The sequence below is a fragment of the Accipiter gentilis genome, chromosome 18 (assembly GCF_929443795.1).
Source record: "Accipiter gentilis chromosome 18, bAccGen1.1, whole genome shotgun sequence".
Taxonomy (NCBI): Eukaryota; Metazoa; Chordata; class Aves; order Accipitriformes; family Accipitridae; genus Astur; species Astur gentilis.
This window is the reverse complement of record NC_064897.1, coordinates 825,751-844,757: the sequence shown is the minus strand read 5'-3', so window position 1 is coordinate 844,757 and position 19,007 is coordinate 825,751. Positions and strand designations below refer to the sequence as shown.

At 40.3% G+C, this 19,007-nt stretch overlaps 1 protein-coding gene across 1 annotated transcript in view; it reads left to right on the top strand.

The window, feature by feature from the left end:
- The window catches only part of SCUBE1 (signal peptide, CUB domain and EGF like domain containing 1), a 210,512-nt gene that overhangs the window by 150,256 nt on the left and 41,249 nt on the right, over nucleotides 1-19,007 (top strand). The window contains exon 9 of the mRNA XM_049822270.1: nucleotides 8,601-8,723. Within this exon, the coding sequence (XP_049678227.1) occupies nucleotides 8,601-8,723 (123 nt within the window). The remainder of the gene's footprint in view (nucleotides 1-8,600; nucleotides 8,724-19,007) is intronic.

The window sequence follows — 19,007 nt, the reverse complement described above, 5'->3', positions numbered from 1 at the left end:
GGTCATATTTTGCATTTCAGTTGTTGAAAAGACCTTGCATTTATTCAACTATATAAAGCTCCCTGAGGATCAGCAACCACAGTTTATTATGTAAAAGTGCGCTGTGCTTTCTGTAATTTGGGAGTTGACTACTGACATAATCATAGCTACCAACATTCAAAACTTACAGTATTTTTTCATTCTTTTATTATTGCTTTTTTCATCATAAAATACAGCTTGGTTTTTGTATGGCTAGATCCTGCTCTCAGTGAAGCATTTGTCTTCCCTGGTACAGAACAGATCCCTGGTTGGTTGAAGTAATGTCTTCAAAAAGTTTTGGAGGGTTAATTTTCAGTCTCCAGCCAAATTTCTTTGATTCATTATCAGTTCTGAGGCATTTGAATTATCATGGGCTAATTGTGTTCAGCTGTCCTTTTCAGCAGAAGTAGCTTTATCATAGGAAAGCTAGCATAGTTTCAATGGAATTTTAGAGAGAGCATCTGTATCTTCAGCTGTCCTTAATACCAATTTTATTTTTACATTTTCTTTAATTAAATCCAACAAAATTTTTAGAAGCAAACTGAAATTCTAGGAACTAAGCACACAGCTTTCCTGAGCAGATAATAATTCTAAGGGGAGAACTGAAAACAACTATGACTAAAGGTAAATTGAGTTAATAATGCTAAGTCTAGGGATTCTTGTATCTTGGTCCAGTAGTGCACAGCTTGCTCACTTGCTCCTGTGCTCTTTATTGAGATTACATGGAAAAATTGAATACTGTAAGAGCAAGGCCTTGTTTTTTAGTGAGACCTAGTACAGAGAAAATGCCCAGGGATGTCAGTTCCCCGTTTTTGTCTGATTTATACCTTAAGAAACATTAACTCCTTTACTGCTGCTGTTGTGTGTAATCTTCAGCAACCCGTATAGTTCTTCTGTCTCAGCTCCTCCTGCATAAAATGCAGAAACATTAAACAGAATTATTGTGGTCATAGTGGCTGTATGAATAATTAAAGTAGATAAGTAGTCAGCCCAATGTATTTGCACAATTCTGTACCACCATTTTAACGACAGCCTCCAGGTCTGTGTGTACTTACGTGGTCATTGTTACCATCTGAGTTTCCCAGAGTCTGGTGTACTGTACTTTCCACAAGGTTTGTACAACAGGGAGACGTTATTTGTTGTCCCCAAGTACAGATGGGAGTCTTGACTGCACTCTTATTTCTGTCTCTCCAGGGTTTTACAAAAAGCATTTTGATTGATAAAATGTTACAGTAGGAGGGAAACTAACTTTATTTTCTGGGATTCCTATGGCTGGGGGGGGGGGGGGGGGGGGGGGGGGGATAGTTTTTGCATTTAGCTCAGCCTAGACAGTAAAAGACTCTATCGGTGTATTTCTTTATGTCTCCAGTCCACTTCACATTCTGGTGTCGCAGCCTAAGACAGCTTGCCCTCTTTGGGTTCGTAGCATTGCACTAACATGTTTTTAAGTTTAAAAAAGAATTCAGTGTTCAGCAAAAATTGTAAATGAAAATCCTTTCTTTTCACATTAGATTTAGTAAATCCCTTCCCTTTCACAAATGAGAAATCAGGGCCTAAACTATTCTGACAGCATTTCTAAGTTTTTCACTTTTGAAGCTTTTTGTGTTTTATAAATCTAATTAACTGTAATAAGAAAATAATAGGACATAATGTTTGTTTTACAAGGTGATTGATCTCTTGGCAGCCTGGAAGACTCTTTTATTGATTGGTTGGTGGATAATGTCAGAGTGGATATGTCCTGGAGGGAGAATAGCTGACACCTAAATCCATATGTGACAGATTACCATCTGTGTTGGAAGACAGGTTTCTTTGTAAAATTGCAAAGATAACAGGTGAAAATGGAGAAAGTGACATAAGGGAAATGTGTTGAAACCTGCCTCAACCTTTCTGTGCTCTAAGAGCATTTACACAAAGCTCTCTATTTTGTGGGCAGCCTGTTTTCAGGATGAGGGAGATTAAATTTTAATTGCACTCATTCCTGTCTGCCCAGTCGAGTTTTAATTCTGTTAATTAGGAAAATGCCTTGCCCCACAACCTAGCCATAAAGCTAATTAAACAGAGAACCTTCATTTGCTATTTGGTGGAACTTCAGTTCAGTAATGATTATCATACATTACAGTTAATTAGCACTGTGGGAGGGAAAATGAGGATGTCACTGAAGTGCAAAACTCAAATTAGAGGTGCTGTAATATATGCCTTACTTCATTTGGTAGCTATCTGATGCAGGGAAGTCACACACTACCCTACCTGCCTCACTTTCACATTTGTTAAAGGAGAATTAATTAAATTTATCTGTGCTGCAGAAGTGTTGTGTAGGTTTAATGCAGTGAAGCTGATAAGATGCTGGCCTTTGAAATCCTCAAGTAGAAAACACTGCATAAATGGAATTATTCCTCCCTGAAACATGCAAACCATGTTAGAGGCAATGAACCACACTGGGAGAGTGCAGTCACAGGTGAAGTGGTGGAACAGTACAACTACTTCCTAAAGTAAAGATGCTGTACAGTTCTGCACATATTCATAAAATCTTCCAGGGCAAAACACTACCAACATGGAACAGGCTGCTGCATCAAACCATTCAGAAGCCCAGACCACCAATTAAAACCAACTGTAATTTGCCTAAAAAATTTTGACAGTAAATTATTTTGATTCAGAATGTTTTGTTCAATTAGAATAATCCATTTTAAGGTATTGGTCCTGAAAATATCAAGTGATACTTACCAATACCCCATTATACAGATGGAGTAAAGTAGAGAGGTGTTACAACTTGCCCATAAACCCACTGTAAATCTGGAACGGTGACTTCTAACTCCCTGTAAACTACCAGACAACAGCTGGCTCGATGTTTTCCGGAGGGAACAGCAGAACCTAAGTTCTACTTTGACTTAAATTTTCTCACAGTGGCACTGAGTCCAATGAGTCTGAGGATATGAAATTATCTTTATACCTTAATAAAACATCCCTGGCATGTATTATTTAAAACACTATGGAAAATGTTATTTAGAGCATTGCAAATGTAGCCTGATAGGTTATGTTTATGTTAATCCCGAGTTACTTAATATATTTCAAGTTTTATTGCAAAGTGACCGGCAAATATTAAAATAATTGCAATCTGAGCATTGGTGGCTTCAGTAATATTTGTAATGTAGAGCAACATGTCGAACAACATGTATTTTGTGCAAGCCAGGGCTGATTGACACGCTGTCTAAGCAAGGTAGCCTGTTGGGTTGTGCACTGGGCTTGTATTCAAGTGTGGACCAGTTAGTTTGTTTTTCTGTGCCTCTATTTCCCCACCTCTGACATGGGGTTAAAAAGTTTTGTGGTTGCTTTATAAAGTACTTTGTGGTCTGTGTGCATCAGGGAACTTATACCTGTGTCAACAAGGCAACACTGGTTAAAAGGTTTAGGGGACAGTGGTGATTTGTAGAAGCATGAGAAAAAAAAAAGGAAAGAAAAGCAAAGGAAAATTATGAAAGCAAGGAATAAGAAGAACTAGCAGCCCACTTTGCACAAAATATATCTATATTGATGTCCAGTGAATGCTGGTAAATAGCATTAGTAATCCTAACATGCTGTCGTTAATAAAAACAAGAAGGGTATGAAGTTTCTGTAATTACTTTAGGTTGATCTGGGAGTAGATTATTTTCCTGGAGCTAGGTAGCATTTTAAAACTGCAAAGGATTAGACAGATGCTATCAGTTCAAATATTTGTCCAGCCATTGAAAGAAGAAGCCTCACTTCCGCCCGCGATGAGGCTTTGGAAGTCTCCATATTCATAATTGTTCAACAGCTAAGTGAAGATTGCACATTGATCACCCTTTCAGTTGCCTTTAAGCACCTTATATGAAATGTTAAATTCTAAGTTGCCTAAAATCCCTGCTTTTTAATTTGTTCTCGGACTTGTATGCAGCAAGGTAAATCTTTGTGAGTTTATATGCGCACACGCGTGCACACCCACACCCTGATCAGAACCAGGTCCTTCCAAATCTGAATTACGCTGAGCAGCTTTTAGAAAGGTACAAGTGGAACAGGAACAGTCATTCCCATTAATCTTCACAAGGACATGAAAAGAAAAGTAACGGACGGCCTGTTTCCTCTAGTCAAATTATGGCTATGCAGCTTATCACAAAGCATCTGATTTTCTGTTCCTTTATTTAAAGCTGAAAAGCTTTATTTAAAGCTGATTCCACTGACTCCCTCATATTTTGAGATCCTCCAAAAAACTTAGGATAATCACTTACTTCAGAAATAGTATATTTATTCCTCCTTCGTACTTCTAAAATCATTACCCTTTCCATTCTCCTGAAATTAGCTTTTGAGTGTTCAAAAGAATATAGAGAGCTTTACGAAATAACTACAAAGAATGGGCATTTTACAAGAGTACTTGGATCTGTGTACCAAAACTGTGACTCCCCAGCAAATGCCACAAGGCTCTAGGGTCATATCAGCAGACCGGGGGAGTAGTCGTGCTTGACTTCACCACAGCGTCTGTCTTGATGCCAGCCCTTTGCTTATGGGATTTGCTCCAGGCCTGGACTTATATTTAACAATGCACAGAGAGATGACAGGGAGTCACAGAAGCTGGAGTGGAACTTCACTATTTGTGAACAGCAACACGGCCCAGGGTTTGTTTCGGGGTTCAGACGGGCCCACGGCTTTTGTGATGGTGTTGCTGAGTTCCATCTCCAGACTAATATTTATGATGATCGCTTTTTTTCCCCAAATATTACAACTTCAAAGAAGGTTTTAGCTACCTTTGTGCAAATCATATGTTTGCTTTTGTTTGTTTGTAATTGTATGGGGGAAGGGGAATGAACCGTTTTCAGGGCTAATGGGAGACTTGAGTGTTTAATTGCCTGTTGCGCCATAGCTTCACCTGGCATTTTTGACTAGTAAATTTTAATGCTTCTCTGGTTTTTTATTGGCCTGTATTTTCCATTTCTGCATGTGTCCCATTTGTGCTGGGCACATCAGTTGGTATTTGTAGCAGATCAGCAGCTTCTATGAGCAAGGTATCATTTAACAATATTGACTTACTGCATTAAGAGAAATCCTTTGGGATTTCATTGCTAATGCACTGAGAGCCCATCAGAGCTCCTAGTCTGAAATGACCGGCACATTGTCTGAACACTGGTCATCAGGGCATTTTACATACAACCCCCCGTGGAGGCATACAGTTCTTTATGTACTTTTGCATTCCTGGGGATACAGGGGAGCAGAGCACTGTGGAAAGTTTGAGCCATTCTTCTGCAACCTGTGTCATCACTTGAAAAGGACCCACTTGAGAACTATGTTTGAAGACACCGGGTGTATGATTCCTCTGCAGAAAGTGCCAATAATAGTATGGGGATATTTGACTAAATCATTTCAAAGCTCATAGAGATAACCATGATGGGTTTCCACTGTGTTTTCTTTCCCTACGTGATCGGCAGACATGCATACTCTCTGTGAAGTTCAAACAGGCACTTGACAAGGTTGGGTACCAATCAGTTTAAAGATAAATGGGGCCTCACCTTCTCACACAGTGGAATAATTTATTTTCACATGGCTCATAATACAAATTATTTATAGCTATGGAAAGAAAAATAGTGGGGATATAAACTTGGTGCAATTTCTGTGAACCAGTTAGACGTGATACGGTTGGATACTGCTCTCTTCCAAGTGAAATGCAGCAATGCACTGCTCTCCATAGAGTGAAATAATTTTTACATGCCAAGCAATGCACTGCTCTCCGTAGAGTGAAATAATTTTTACATGCCTTGTCAGTCTCGCTATGGCTGTGGAAAGAAATATAGTGAAAGCAGAGACATTGGTACTGTTTCTGTTGCTTAGAATGTTTTTGCAGCTAACAGTTTTGACCTCTATTCTGTTTTGATGGTCCTGGTTTCAAAAGGCCACGTCATGTTTTCCAGCTAGAAGAAATGAATAAATACTTTCTTTTCCTGTGGACTCTCCCAGGTTTTACCCAGATCCTGGTTCAGAATTACTCCAAAGAATTGCTGGTGTAAAACTGATATGCTGCATTGTCAGTGGAATTACAATGATTAACAACTTCAAATCTACCTTTTGAGGCCAGGAGGGTTTCATTTTTGTCCCTCATAGTCTTCAGAGACCCTGAAAAGAAAGTTAGTGAGACTGGAATTTGGAATTTAACATGTGAAATCCGGGGGCCATCGTTTAAAACATCAATCCTTACTTCAGAATGGTGTTTGACAGGCTGCAAGTAATATCTGCTTCAAGCGGTCTCAGGCAGCAGAGTAGCCCAAAGGTCATGTTGTTCTTATCATGGGTAAAAGAGATCATCATGGTGGATGACTACTCAGTGTGCTTATGATGCATAATATATTAGTAATTTTAATTGACAATTCCATTTGTCCAACAGTTTTGTCAGGGCAAGCTAAACTCTACTTAGGTACACCTGCGCTGTGCAAAAGGATGGGACTGTTGTGGTAGTCAGTCATAAGACCTGCAAGGCAGTCCCAGTTGCACATGCTGGAGCTGAGAGGCATCACTTCTACAAATGGAAATGCCAGCCTGAAGGAATTGGGCCAAGTCTTGTGTTTTCACTGCTGATCGTGACCTGTGCTGGTGATGACAGTTGAGACCAAATGGGTTGCTGCCTCCAGTCTCATGGTGTTATGTAGAGCAGCCCTCAGTATGTTCTTCACCAGCTTTATCAGATTGGGGGCCTAAGGTTTTCTGTTCCTGGCTAGCCTAATCGCCAAAACTGGGGGACCACAGACAACAAACACGACTCCTGGTTTCAGATCATTCTGAGAACTTTATTACCCAAGACATAAAGATTTGAGCTGGTTTTGTGCAAAGCACTCAGGGCATAATACCACCACAGCTGCTACCTACCATTTTACCCTTGTGTTTTTAATAGGACTGAATGCAAAAGCCACTCCTCTGCAGAACCAGACACAAAAGTAATAAGCAGTAGTATTAGTTCAGAGGGTCTCAGAGCAAATACGCTTTCTCTTTGCCACGAATGCAACTCATAAGCAACCCTTTATAACAATATACATTGTTCTTGCTTATTTGACTAGTTCATCCTCCTGAGCATATTTTTGTCAATGTCAGTGCAGCAAAGTGCTGTTTAGAAGAGGGCTGAATTTGCCTCTCAGCTGTTAGAATTTCTAGATACACCACCTGACTCCTCCTGCTGCTGTTTATATTTTACATGCAGAAACATGGTAAGAGCCATACTACTCTCCCATGTTGGTAATCGTATGTTTTCAAAAATGAATGAATGACGTCCACTAAAAGTCATCCTAAATTCAAATCATTTTTAAATGTGCCCTTCATTCACCAGAATCATGCTGTCTTTGATAAATTTCCATCTCCACATAACAGCTCTTTTGGCACCTATCTTTGCATTTTGCAACATTTGCTTTTTAAATGGCGAGCTGTTACCTTGAAGTTTCAAAGCTCCTACCGCAAGAGGCTTTTCAACAGGAAACATCACTCTCCACTCGGTTTTCTGAGAGATCTTATTTTCACTTCCAGAAGTGGGCAGCCGAGGTTCTATGTCATATTACTTATTCAGTGTATGCATCCCCAAAAAAGAGGGTTTTTTTTGGCACTGTTCTTCTCCTGAAAAAAAAAGTACTTCTTTTTCAAATAAATGTGGATCCATGATTTTATAAAGGAGGGGGGTGGGGGGGAGCATGGAAAGGTGCCCTGTATTTCAAATGAGGTTCTGTGACCTAGTATATACTTATTGCACAAGTTTTTATGGGTTGGAAGAGTGACTGGTCATTCCAGTTCTTCAACACCTTTGGGAGAAGTTATAAGGTGGAGGAAGTAGAATCACCAGTCTGAAATTCAGAACAGAGGTCTTATCAAGTTCATTGATGTGCTTTGTAATCATTATTTAAAGTAAGAGCCGTTGATCCCATCTTCCATACATATATATGGCTTTCAAATAAAGGCAATAGGGGTTCAGCCTTCAGAACAACTGAAGAAGCAACATTTCACATGCACTTGCAGTTGTTCTTCTATTATATCAAATCAAGAAAACTAGACATGAAAATAGGTATTCAGTGACACTGTGTTCATAATGGACAAACTAGCATATAATGCGAATTCCAAACAAATGTATCCCTACATTTGTTTATGTAGGGATAATGGAAGTATTTTTCAGAGTTCAAATATGGTTTACTTCATGTTTGTTGTTATTTCAATTTTTCATGTGTTCTTGGGTTTTGATAGTTCCTGTGTGAGGTAAGGGATTCGTATCTTACACAGGCTGAAGTCCTTACACAGGCTGAAGTCTTCTGTCAAGCAGACCACTACATCTACAAAAAAGCTTCCCTGAATATTCTTTAACATCAAAGTGCCTCAGCCTGGGTCATCTGGTGGTTCCAGTTCTGAGAGAAATACCTCTGTCTCCAGAACAACTCAGCCCGTAGCTTTTTTGTAAGCCCTGCAAGAAAGGTTTGGGAAGGGATATATCTGACCAACCTGATCCCTAACAGACACAGCAGCCTCCTTGGGGACCTGAGTAAACTCCTATACTCCTGCCCTGAACTACTGAATTGCTGTCATGAACTAAATTTTTGCCCGTTCATTCTTTGCAGACATTGATGAGTGTTTGGTAAACAACGGTGGCTGTGACCATTTCTGCCGAAACACGGTTGGAAGCTTTGAGTGCAGCTGCCAGAAAGGCTATAAACTGCTCACAGATGAACGGACCTGCCAAGGTAATACTTCATTTATTTTACTCTTCGTATAATGAGGATGTTCTTTTCAGTTTATTTTTTTATTTATTTATTTAAGTCATTTGTACTACAGGTTTTAATCATACTGTCATAGGAAGTAAAGTTAGAAAAGACCTACCAGCTTTCCATTTTCTGAGGCTGGGTTAGAAGATTTTTGGAAATGTCTTGTTTCAATGTTTTTAGTAGTAGGAACGCCAGTGTCCTGCTGAAGTGCGAAGATCCACGTGGTGTAGTGGAATAGCCTCAGGCAAAGAAGCTTATGTTCAAATCCTCTAATTTGCTATGATCTTAATGGGACAGAGGCTCATCTTATTTACACTGGAGTCATTTAGAGTAACTTACTGGAATAGAGCATTTACAACATTTAAACTGAAAAAGGCATCTAATTTGTGAGCTCACCTTTGCCTGACCAAGTCTGTTTGTGGAGGGATAATGGAGGTGTTTTGTGAGAATTCAAATTAAGTGTGTTTTACATCATTTGCTGTGCGTGTCATGATTTGTTATCTAAGTCATATGATGTTACATATTCTGTGACTAATTATGTGCATAACCATTTCCAACTTAAGTACTAACCATGTACCTTTGGAGAAATGACACTTTAAGCATTTGAGCTTTGTAACTTTACTCTTTAAAAGCCTCCTAGAAAAGGCTAGAAAGATGAGCATGCATCAGGAGAGAGAGAAGGAGAAGAAGGACGTATTCAATTAAAATTTTGTGTAGGAATTGCCTTTTTATTACTACATAATTATTTGTATGGGTTTTGAACACCTAAGAGTTGTGAAGTCCAAAGCACCATTAGTATTTTAAAGCTTCTTTGTTCATCAACAAAAGAGAAACCAAGGTCTGAAGATATGTATGTCATTCAAAAAATTTTCTACTGCATCTCATCAGTTACTTCCATCATCTGAGAAGCCTACTCCACCCTGACTGTGTGATTAGACACAAAGAAGTCAGTGCAAGGTTGGTTTCAAGCTGGGACAGGATGGGAAGAGCACAGTTAGTGCCACATGGCTAGGCAGAAATAATACTGTGGGATCCTGTCAGACAAGGGTAAGTTGTCAGGTTTTGATGCACCTGCTAAAAATAGGGACAACATGTTAAAAAGAAACATTCCTTTCATGATGTATGTAGAGATAGTTAGGAATACTTTCTGGTTCATGTATTTCGTGTGTCGTGACATGCTCTCACAGTGGTTCAGTCAGAGGTTTCACCACTGAAGTAATTGTGATTACACCAGTGAAAAACTCAAGGAAAAAGTCAACCCCTGCATTCTTGTTAGTCAAGAGCTGGAGCAAAATTTGTTTCTTCATCACGCAAAGCCTTATAACAGACTTTGAAAGCTACCGATAAATAATCAGATATCTATCATGATAACGGGAAACCAGAAACAGCTCTGTAAACGTTGTTCAACTGAGTTTTGTTTCTTCATGTGCATGGGCTACCGAATGAGTGAGTTGCTGGTAACAGTACATACCCTGCAAGGAACGAAGCAGTAGCTGATCTTCTCCTCTCCCTCGTGGGATCAGAAATGGAAATATAAACATGATCTGGCCATCTGACTTTTTCCATTGTCAGTAGGCAAGGGCAGGCACTCTTTCTGCCTCTACATGGCACTTTGATTCATCAGCTGTAGCTTATCTGTTGCTGTAACAGATAGATTAGTGCAAACCCAGAGAATTTTTGGGCTGGAGAAGTTCCTCTGGTCCCAGAAACTCATACTGTGAACTCGTAACTCATTCTTCAAGCTGTGAAATGGGGAGGACAAAGCTATTTCCTATTTGAAGTCTGAGGTATTTGGGCCCCAGAGGCTGATGACAGTAAACATGGTATGAAGCCTGCTTTGTGGAGGGAGCACTGTGGTCATGTAGTTCCTGTCTGCAGCTTAAGGTGATAATTGGTGACTCATGCGGTCAGTAGGCCTGCTAATAACGAAGGAAAGTGAACATAGATCAAGAAATCACTGGTGTATGAATCACCTGTGCTTTGCTTCTTCCGCTGCAAAAAGAATGTAGTTAGTGGAAGTGGCTATAGTTATTAATGTCAGGTCTGACAAAAAAATGGGGTTTGGGGTTAGTGACTGCTGGAATATAAATCATCCACAGGTTTTTTTAGTAACAGCCAGTCAACACTGACCATAGAACATTACTGAGAGATTCAGGGAAATTTATTTTGGGCATATTAGCCTTCCCAATGCATGAAATAGAGGAGTCTAATTTGTATTTACAAAAGATGCTGTTGTTCATGTTACATCTGTTGTTTTGATTCATAATAGAGTTTCTATGACTTATGATCTTGCTGTCAACATTGCCTTTGTCCTCTGGTTTTCATTTTTAAATTAAAGATTTCCTTCAGTTATGAATCAACACGTTTACCAAATACTCATTTAGGACCTTAGAAATCTACACTGTTTGGGGCCAAGTCCTATTTAAGTTCAGGTGGCCTTCCTAGTGTATAGGGAGTTCATCTCCAAGTGAGTTCATCACTAACATCAAGGAACAGATTCTGCTAACCTTAGGCAAAATGCCTGTGGAGACAGCTGGTGAGCTTGCCCTTTTACAATTTGCAGAACCCCATAAGTCTGGATAAGTCTGTGACTGTGTCTGATTCACAGGAAAGAATCAGTGAAGAAGAACAAAGCCACAGAGGTACAGCTCACATTAGCAACATTTTTCAAGCGGTTGAAAAATACAAGTAAGCTGCTGCTGCATAACTTTCTTCATATGATCATTAACTTCAGCACAAGGCAATGTTACATGTTTCAATAAAAAGGTTCCTTCATATTCCCTGTGAAATTCTGAGGTTGTCCCACCTCACCTCATTTCCTTGATGTCCTTTCATTGTAGACCTCAGAGCTGACTTTAAGATTGCAGGGAAATTGTATCAAAGTCTCAGACTTTGTTCTGGTTGTTTGCAGAGCTCCCACCCCGTCATACCAAGTGCCTTACACACATTCAGCCTCTCTGTGAAGAGGAAAGTATTTCTCTCTCAGTTTTTCAGGCAGGAAGGGTGAAGCCAAATATAGCAGCTTGCCTAAGATCACACATATGAATGCCTGGACCGCCTGGAGAATAAACCTCCAGTTTTTGTGAATCTGCCCTCTGTGAATCTGCCCATTACAAGAATTTTTTTTTCTCCTGCATTTGTTCTCATACCCTGATATGAAAATTCATTGGTTTTCAGGAACTCTGAAGTTTGCTGCTCACTTGGTGCCACTAGCTAGCCATCCTGCATGTAGAACGCTTGTGTAAGCAGCCCTTGTGTTTGTAAAGGGCATTAAAATGTTCTGCATTTGTCTGTTTACAGCTAAACCATTTTTAGCCCTGGCTGCAAAGAAAAGCATTGTCAGTCACAGATTACTTCTGCTAGGGAGTGGTTCTCACGATGTGGCTCCTTGTTAGACAAGGAGAATGTGGGGGTTTCCCTTCCTTTCCCCTCCCCTGCATTCCAGCCATTTAAAAGGGAACTTATTTGTAACCCAGAAGGTGAAGAAGCCACACTGCCCTGCCGGTGATATTGTGGAGACTGATACTGCTTTCCCAGAGTCTCTCTTATCACACAAACTTAAAAATAGATTTTTTTTCTCCTTCAATGGTGAAATCATTGTATGACAATACCAAACCCATCTATTCTGTATTATTTTAACAGATCCCCTAAGTCTAATGTATTGTAATTTTTTTGATACAGGAAGAGACGGTTGGATCTGTTTGTATAAACCTAGCAAAAGAGGCTTGCATCTCATTTGAGCATGTAATACAAATAACATAGCTGTATTTATAGCAAGGAGAGCTTGTGTTTCTAACCTTTGTGGTAATTAACAGCAGGACAACAACTCAGATTAGTTTTAGAACCACATCAGCAACAATACAGCAAGCAAGACTGTTTAAAGCTGCAATGAATGTGTGTAAGCACAGACATAATTACCTTAATCCTCAGCCAATATGAGTTTTAAAGCCAGTTAACTTAATTGCTTATTCAGTTTCTGTTTGTTGTGCAGTGATCTCGAAAAAAATTCAACAATAAGCAGTCTCTCTGCTCCACTCAAGTTCAAGCTTCATTAAGCACCCAGAAAAATGTGTGAAATTCTATCATAAATAATTTTCTCTTCATGCTGTAGGAATTGCCTTTTGCAAAGCAAGACAAGGAGAGACAGCACATGCATTTGTTGTAACTCTCTCCAGGGAGTGGTAGAGTTGGACAGATGAGTTACATTCAGAAAAAGTGATTTTAGTGGGAACATCCAGTGATCGATATGTAATACTTTGGTCTGCTAAATCTATACTCCCGCTCTCTGCTCCTCTCTGCCTCTGCCCAGAATACAGCCAAATCCTCCTATGCTGAGGAATTTAAAACTTTTGCAGGGGGCAGTTCAAGGCATTTGCATCATTCTGGTCCACTTACAGCCTCCAAAGCAGGCTTAAGTGGGGTTTGGTGATTGCTAGATCTCACAGACGTGATGTTCAGCCATGATGAAGTCTGCCCAAGTAGCCTTTTCACGAACCATTTGAATTGATACAGCCACTGTAAAAGGAAAAAACTCCACCAGGCGAAAGTACCTGTGGGGCATGCGGAATACCTGCATGGGTCTGGCATTTTTGGGGCTTCTTTAATGTCATGTGTTCACAAAGAGTAGGTGACAGTATTTTTTATTTGCTTTGATGTATTGCCTGTTTGACTATTGGTTATTCTTTACTACCTTCCTACCAGATTTTAAATGAATGCAATTGACTCTTCTGTAACCAGGTGCTGGAATACAGGGCCTCCTAGTCTGCTGTTGGTAGTGCTGGTGTCTGTCCAAAGGTTATTCAGTCATGCAGGTTTATGCAACGGGAAATCCCAAACAGAATTTGCCCTCCTAGCTTCATGATGTATTGAATTTTCCCTCTAGTGATTTTCTGTGGGCACATCTTGCTAGAGGTTTGGAGGTTTTTTACACTACAAAGCTATCCAATAGAAGTCCAAGTATAGCTGATTTGAGTGGGTTTTTTTCCTCCCATTACAAGAGAAAGACATGAACATACCACTATCATATTTGTGTATTTGAACTTTTCTTTCTCTCTTTTAAAACAAATGTGTTTCTTACATGCCCCACTGTATCACTGCTACCTCTCTGCTCAGCTTCACTTCCAGGCAAGCGTTCCTCAAAAACTTGATGCTCATAGAGTGGAGCAACTGGAGGTACTGGCTAGAGCCAAGGATACTGTGAGCAGATATTGAGGCAGTTTTCTTAGTAACTCTGCCAACATATTGCAATGCTGACCTGCAGAATGCCTCCAACCTTGTCCAGCTCTGGTTTTTTTGTTTCTCAGGTTGTCTCTGAGCAGACTTGATGAGTGTCCCAACTCTTGCCATCCACAACTGGGTTTTACTTATCTGAAATAAGATTTGAACCCAGCCTCAGGCCTTCTGTGTTAACCCACTGCACCGCAGAACTGTGATCCATGCAATCCTAATATAATACTGGTAAATGAGAAACTGGCCTTTCTTTACTGCCAAATAGGTCTTCATTCCAGAGAGTTTGATGTGATTAGGTCTAGCTGACCCTATGATCGATCTGTTGGTAGAGGGATGCTTTACATAGGGCTCCCAATGCATAGTTGTCCAGACGAGCCTTCTTTCATTCCAGAATGAGAGAAAAATAGCACCTTGAAAAATACAGTAACTGTCTATGATCCAAGGATCCTACAGGCCTGGTCTTGAAACATTGCCATATTAACTGGATATGTAATCCCTTCTCATAACACCCGCCTTTTCACTTATTCATACAAAATATGTACTATTAGCCTTCCAAGGGCAAGATTTGAATCTCCCAGCATGGTATCTCCATTTTGAAAATGGGTATGAAATGAGGGATTAATCATACAGGGAAGGACAGATAGAAAGTGTTTGTGGGAATTATTTTTGGCCTAAAGAAGCCCACAAAGATTAGCTACAAAGATCTCACTATACTCTTCTGTATGGAACCATTGATGATAAATATGGCTGCACAGGACCAGTTTAATCCCAAATAAATCAGTGCATCCAGGCTGGTAGCACTGAATGACCAGACATCCTTGACAGAGAGTGACCAAATTAAAAAATAAAAAAGAGGCCGAAGAGGTTTGCACCCTTGGGTTACATGACAGTGACCTGCCACCCAGATTTGGTCATGTAACCCAGTAAAGCAAATGGCCTTGTCCCCATCACATAACCTGAGGAAGGTCTCAGGATGAGGATACACCCCTTGCATTGATTTGTATAGGACACAGTCACCCATCTTCGATTACTTAACTAAACGCATGAGTAGAGGTCAGGGCTGGAGCATCTGTCCCTCTCTCCCTCTCGCTGCATCATGAAAACAGAGGACAGGGAGAATCCCATGTCCTATGTCCCAGGAATCCTGAGGAAATTCCTTGGAATAGCAGGACAGGAAAATTTTATGTCCTGGTTCTCCCAGCCAAGCCAAGCTATCTTTTTACCTTACTGCTACTCCCCCAACTCTTCTTGCTCTGAGTTATAGCTGAGTATACCCTAGTGCCGTGCTAGAGGCAGTGAGCTGTGAGAAATGTTAAATGGGTGCAGCTGCACCATACAGCAGTAAAGAGACTGATTAAACCCTTCAGCTAATCCGTATTAGTGCTAGAACTAATGTTTCATGTAAGTCGGTTTAAAAGACAATGGGTGAGGCCCAGACCCCTCAGATTCAGTGCATTAACATTATGGTTTGGCCAACTTTCCAGTGAAAAATGACGGAAAGTTTTGTTGTTGGTCTACCCCCTCCCTTTTCTCCCCCCATTAAATACATAAAAGAAGCAAACGGTCAATAAAACTAACATTATTTAGCCTTCCCCTTCTTTCTGGAGTGGCAATAACATACAGCTTCACAGCCCAGTGAGACGATATAAAGAGGACACCAGCAGAAATTTTACATCTTGGTGTGGGTTTTTCTTCTTAATATTTAAAATACATGTTTACCTGAATGCACACAAACCTGTCACTGAGGTTGTTACCCTCGTGGTCAGGACTGGGCTGTAGCGGGTGGAGAGGGTTAGCAAGCCATCAGGGCGCTGCTGCCTGCGTCCATGCGAGGGAGGTAGCAGCGGGGATCCAGAGCGCGTCTGCTGTCCGGAGTGAGGAGCAAGCAGGCTTACAAGTCCCCTCACTGACTTTTGCCTGAGTTTGCATGTGCATTTGCTGTAAGTTTGAGGTCTTCAGAAGTCAGAGAAAATACCCAGGGCTTCGTTTTACTCTCACTTGTAGCAGAGAGAAGGCTACTGTATTCACCAGAGTTACAGTGCTGTTGCACTAAGGAAACCTGGCTGGTCTTTATTATCTTACACTGCTTGAGCAGGGTGAGTCAGTGCCAGTGCACGGGTGATTAATGAGAGAGAAAGGGATGAAGGGACTCAAGCCATTCCCCTGTTGGTACTCATTTGTGTGATACACATGAAGGAGAGTGATTTTGCCTTGATGCACTCATACACTCATCCACATCAGTTAGGCGTGCTGCAAGATATATAATACCTTGATTTGATGTAGGCTGATTTTCAGCCAGTCCAGATGAGTGTGGCCCAGTATGTTTAATTGTGTGGACACTTGGTATATAAACAACAGTGCTGGGTCAGCTTCCAATGTAGCTCAAGAACCAGGAAGAATTGGTGGTACACTGGAGGAGATACTGGGAGCTGCTTGTGGAAATCAGACTAGCTTACAGAAAGAAAATTCAGGATGATTTCTCTGTCACTGATGATGTTCATTCCCTATGCAGATTTTCTCTAAGGCATTCTGTGTCACTGAGCCTTACAAAAATATCTTGCTTATGACAAGCACCATATTGCTTCTAGCATCAGATTAAAAAAATACTCCGCTGGGAAGCAACATGTTACACTGTCAATAAAAGCAATACTTTTCAAATCCTTTCTGTTACACATGGTGCTTACTCTTAGAGTCAGTGAGATTGTGAATAGTGGTACAGTCTGCCTCTGTGAGAAAAAAAGGGTTGCAGGATCATACCCAGAAACAATAAATGCCCCAGGCATGAAGTAAAAACAGCTCTAGCCAGTACAAGTTGTTTGCCAAGTGATAGTATCTCCCATGTTGGTTGTAGCAATTAAGTCTGCTGAAACATGAAAACAAATACATCCTCCCCACCTCCATTCCTCCTCTCTGCAGCACAGTGTTATCATAAGTTAAAGGCGAATTTTCTTTGATTGCTGCTCCTTGGAAGGACAATCTAGGTTTTAAATCAATTTCTAATGGGATAAGACCTAATGTGGGGAGGGCAGATGGGACAGATTATTCCACCTCTATTTTCCCATGAAGCTTTGGACACGGGCTACTGTTGGAAGTAAGACACTAGATTAGTTTGACCTCAGGTCTCATTCAGTATGGTAGCTCTTATATTCCTATGTTAAACTCTATAAAGTGTACTGCTATCAAATTGCTTTTTACAGCTCTGTCTGGCCCCCTCCCCTTGATGATGTGTGTGGGAAGCCAAGCAAAACATTCCATTAGTGTTTAGAAAGAGAATTTGAGATATATTTTCAGTTGATGCTGCAGGATTTATGATGTGTATAGTGCAGAAATTATTTTACTGACTAGAATCATGTTATGTATTAATGAATTACCAGGATATGAGTCAGCCTTGGAATAGTTTGAGCAGGAAGGTAGTATTCTTCCACAAACAATAATCTGTTGATAAATAGTGCTGAAAGCTGTAATTCAATAGGAATTGTTTTTAAAGAGAACCAGAGAAAGACTATATGTATATATATTGTCCGCTATTGCAGTGGTGCACATTGAGATAATGCCAGATTACTGCACTCAATCCCTCAATCACATTGATTAAGGTTAGATATCCTTTACACAAAGTGCTACACAGAATTGCAAAAAAAATGACAACACTATCCCAAATGTTCAGAAGAAGTTTTATTTTCCTGTGCTTGCATCTACCCTTTTGGGCCTTTTAAAAGTTCCCTGTTTTGTTCTAATGAGAATAAAAGCCTAACCTATTGAAGCGAAGGGGTGTGATTTTCTTCCAGTAGCCATGTTATGAACTGCTACTCCTCGTTTTGATAACTTGGAGATGAAGCCTTAGTTACGACAGGTGAGATGAAAACAAAAATCTAAGCTCAAATATTAAGAGGAGGTGGAATGGAGGAGTATCTTTTTGGGTTTTGCTGGGTGGAGTTTTTTTGATGCATATTTGCAAAACATTTCTGTTAGTGTTTCCAGAGGGATACCTGCCTTTTCTCGAATCCATGGAGGCCAGCCTTTCTGGGCAGAGTTTTTAAGCAAGCCTTTGAGGCAGAGCAAGAGAACAGCAATTCTTGTGTATATTCAGTGGCCACTGTCTTCAGCGAGAGCTTGAAGTAAGCTGGGAATGCACAGTCAGGTCCACGGGAGGTGAGGGAAGTGCTGCATTTGAGTTTTCAGTTGAAAACTGAAACTGTTGTTGTACTTGCTCTTTCAGCACCATCAAATAACACTAGGCATGTTTTCACCCATACTAGTCTCTTGTTCTGTCAAGAAGTTTCACTAGCAGCTCCTACTAAAGGGTGATGGAGACAAACACCTTAGCAAAGAGAACAGTTTCCTCTTTTGAGAAATATGTCTAAAAATCAAATGTATTGCAGGGTGGGGGGAATATTCCTTGCTCGATACAGAGAGAATAAAGCCTTTTTTATGTTGTCTCATCAGGCTGTTAAGCTGCTCTTACAGAGTTGCTGGGTAAATAGTGGCTTGAGCAGAGTGCAGACTACTAAACATGTTTATGTTTGTAGGGAAACAAATAAACCTGCCTGAAGTTTCTTCTAATGCACTTCTAGTCTTGATATATAGCTTCTCCTACCCCAAGCACTTGAAGCAGTAGCACAGTTTATTGCCATAATAGCAGTAGATAACTCAGCTTGCCTTTGCCTTGGAAAATGATTGATTTTGGAAAAGGGTACATGTTTGCTTATAAAATCTTGGAAATGTGTTGATGAAAATACTTTGTTTTCTTAAAAAATGTTGGGAAAGTATTGACTTTAATTGCATTTTAGATTGTCCTAGCAAAACAATGGTAAGATGATAAATGTAATAGGAGCCAAAGCTAATTGCCTCCTACTGGGTTCCTCAGATTAGTAGAGTAATCTGAGCACAACAAAGCCCTCATGTAATGGAGAGGGGTGGGAGGGGTGGGAAAGGTAAGCATAGACCCAAGGGCAAGGGTAATGTCTGGGAAGTCTACAGACAGTCTAAGCATTGACACAACTTCAGTCTCCAGTTTCAAGATCTTCATCACACAGA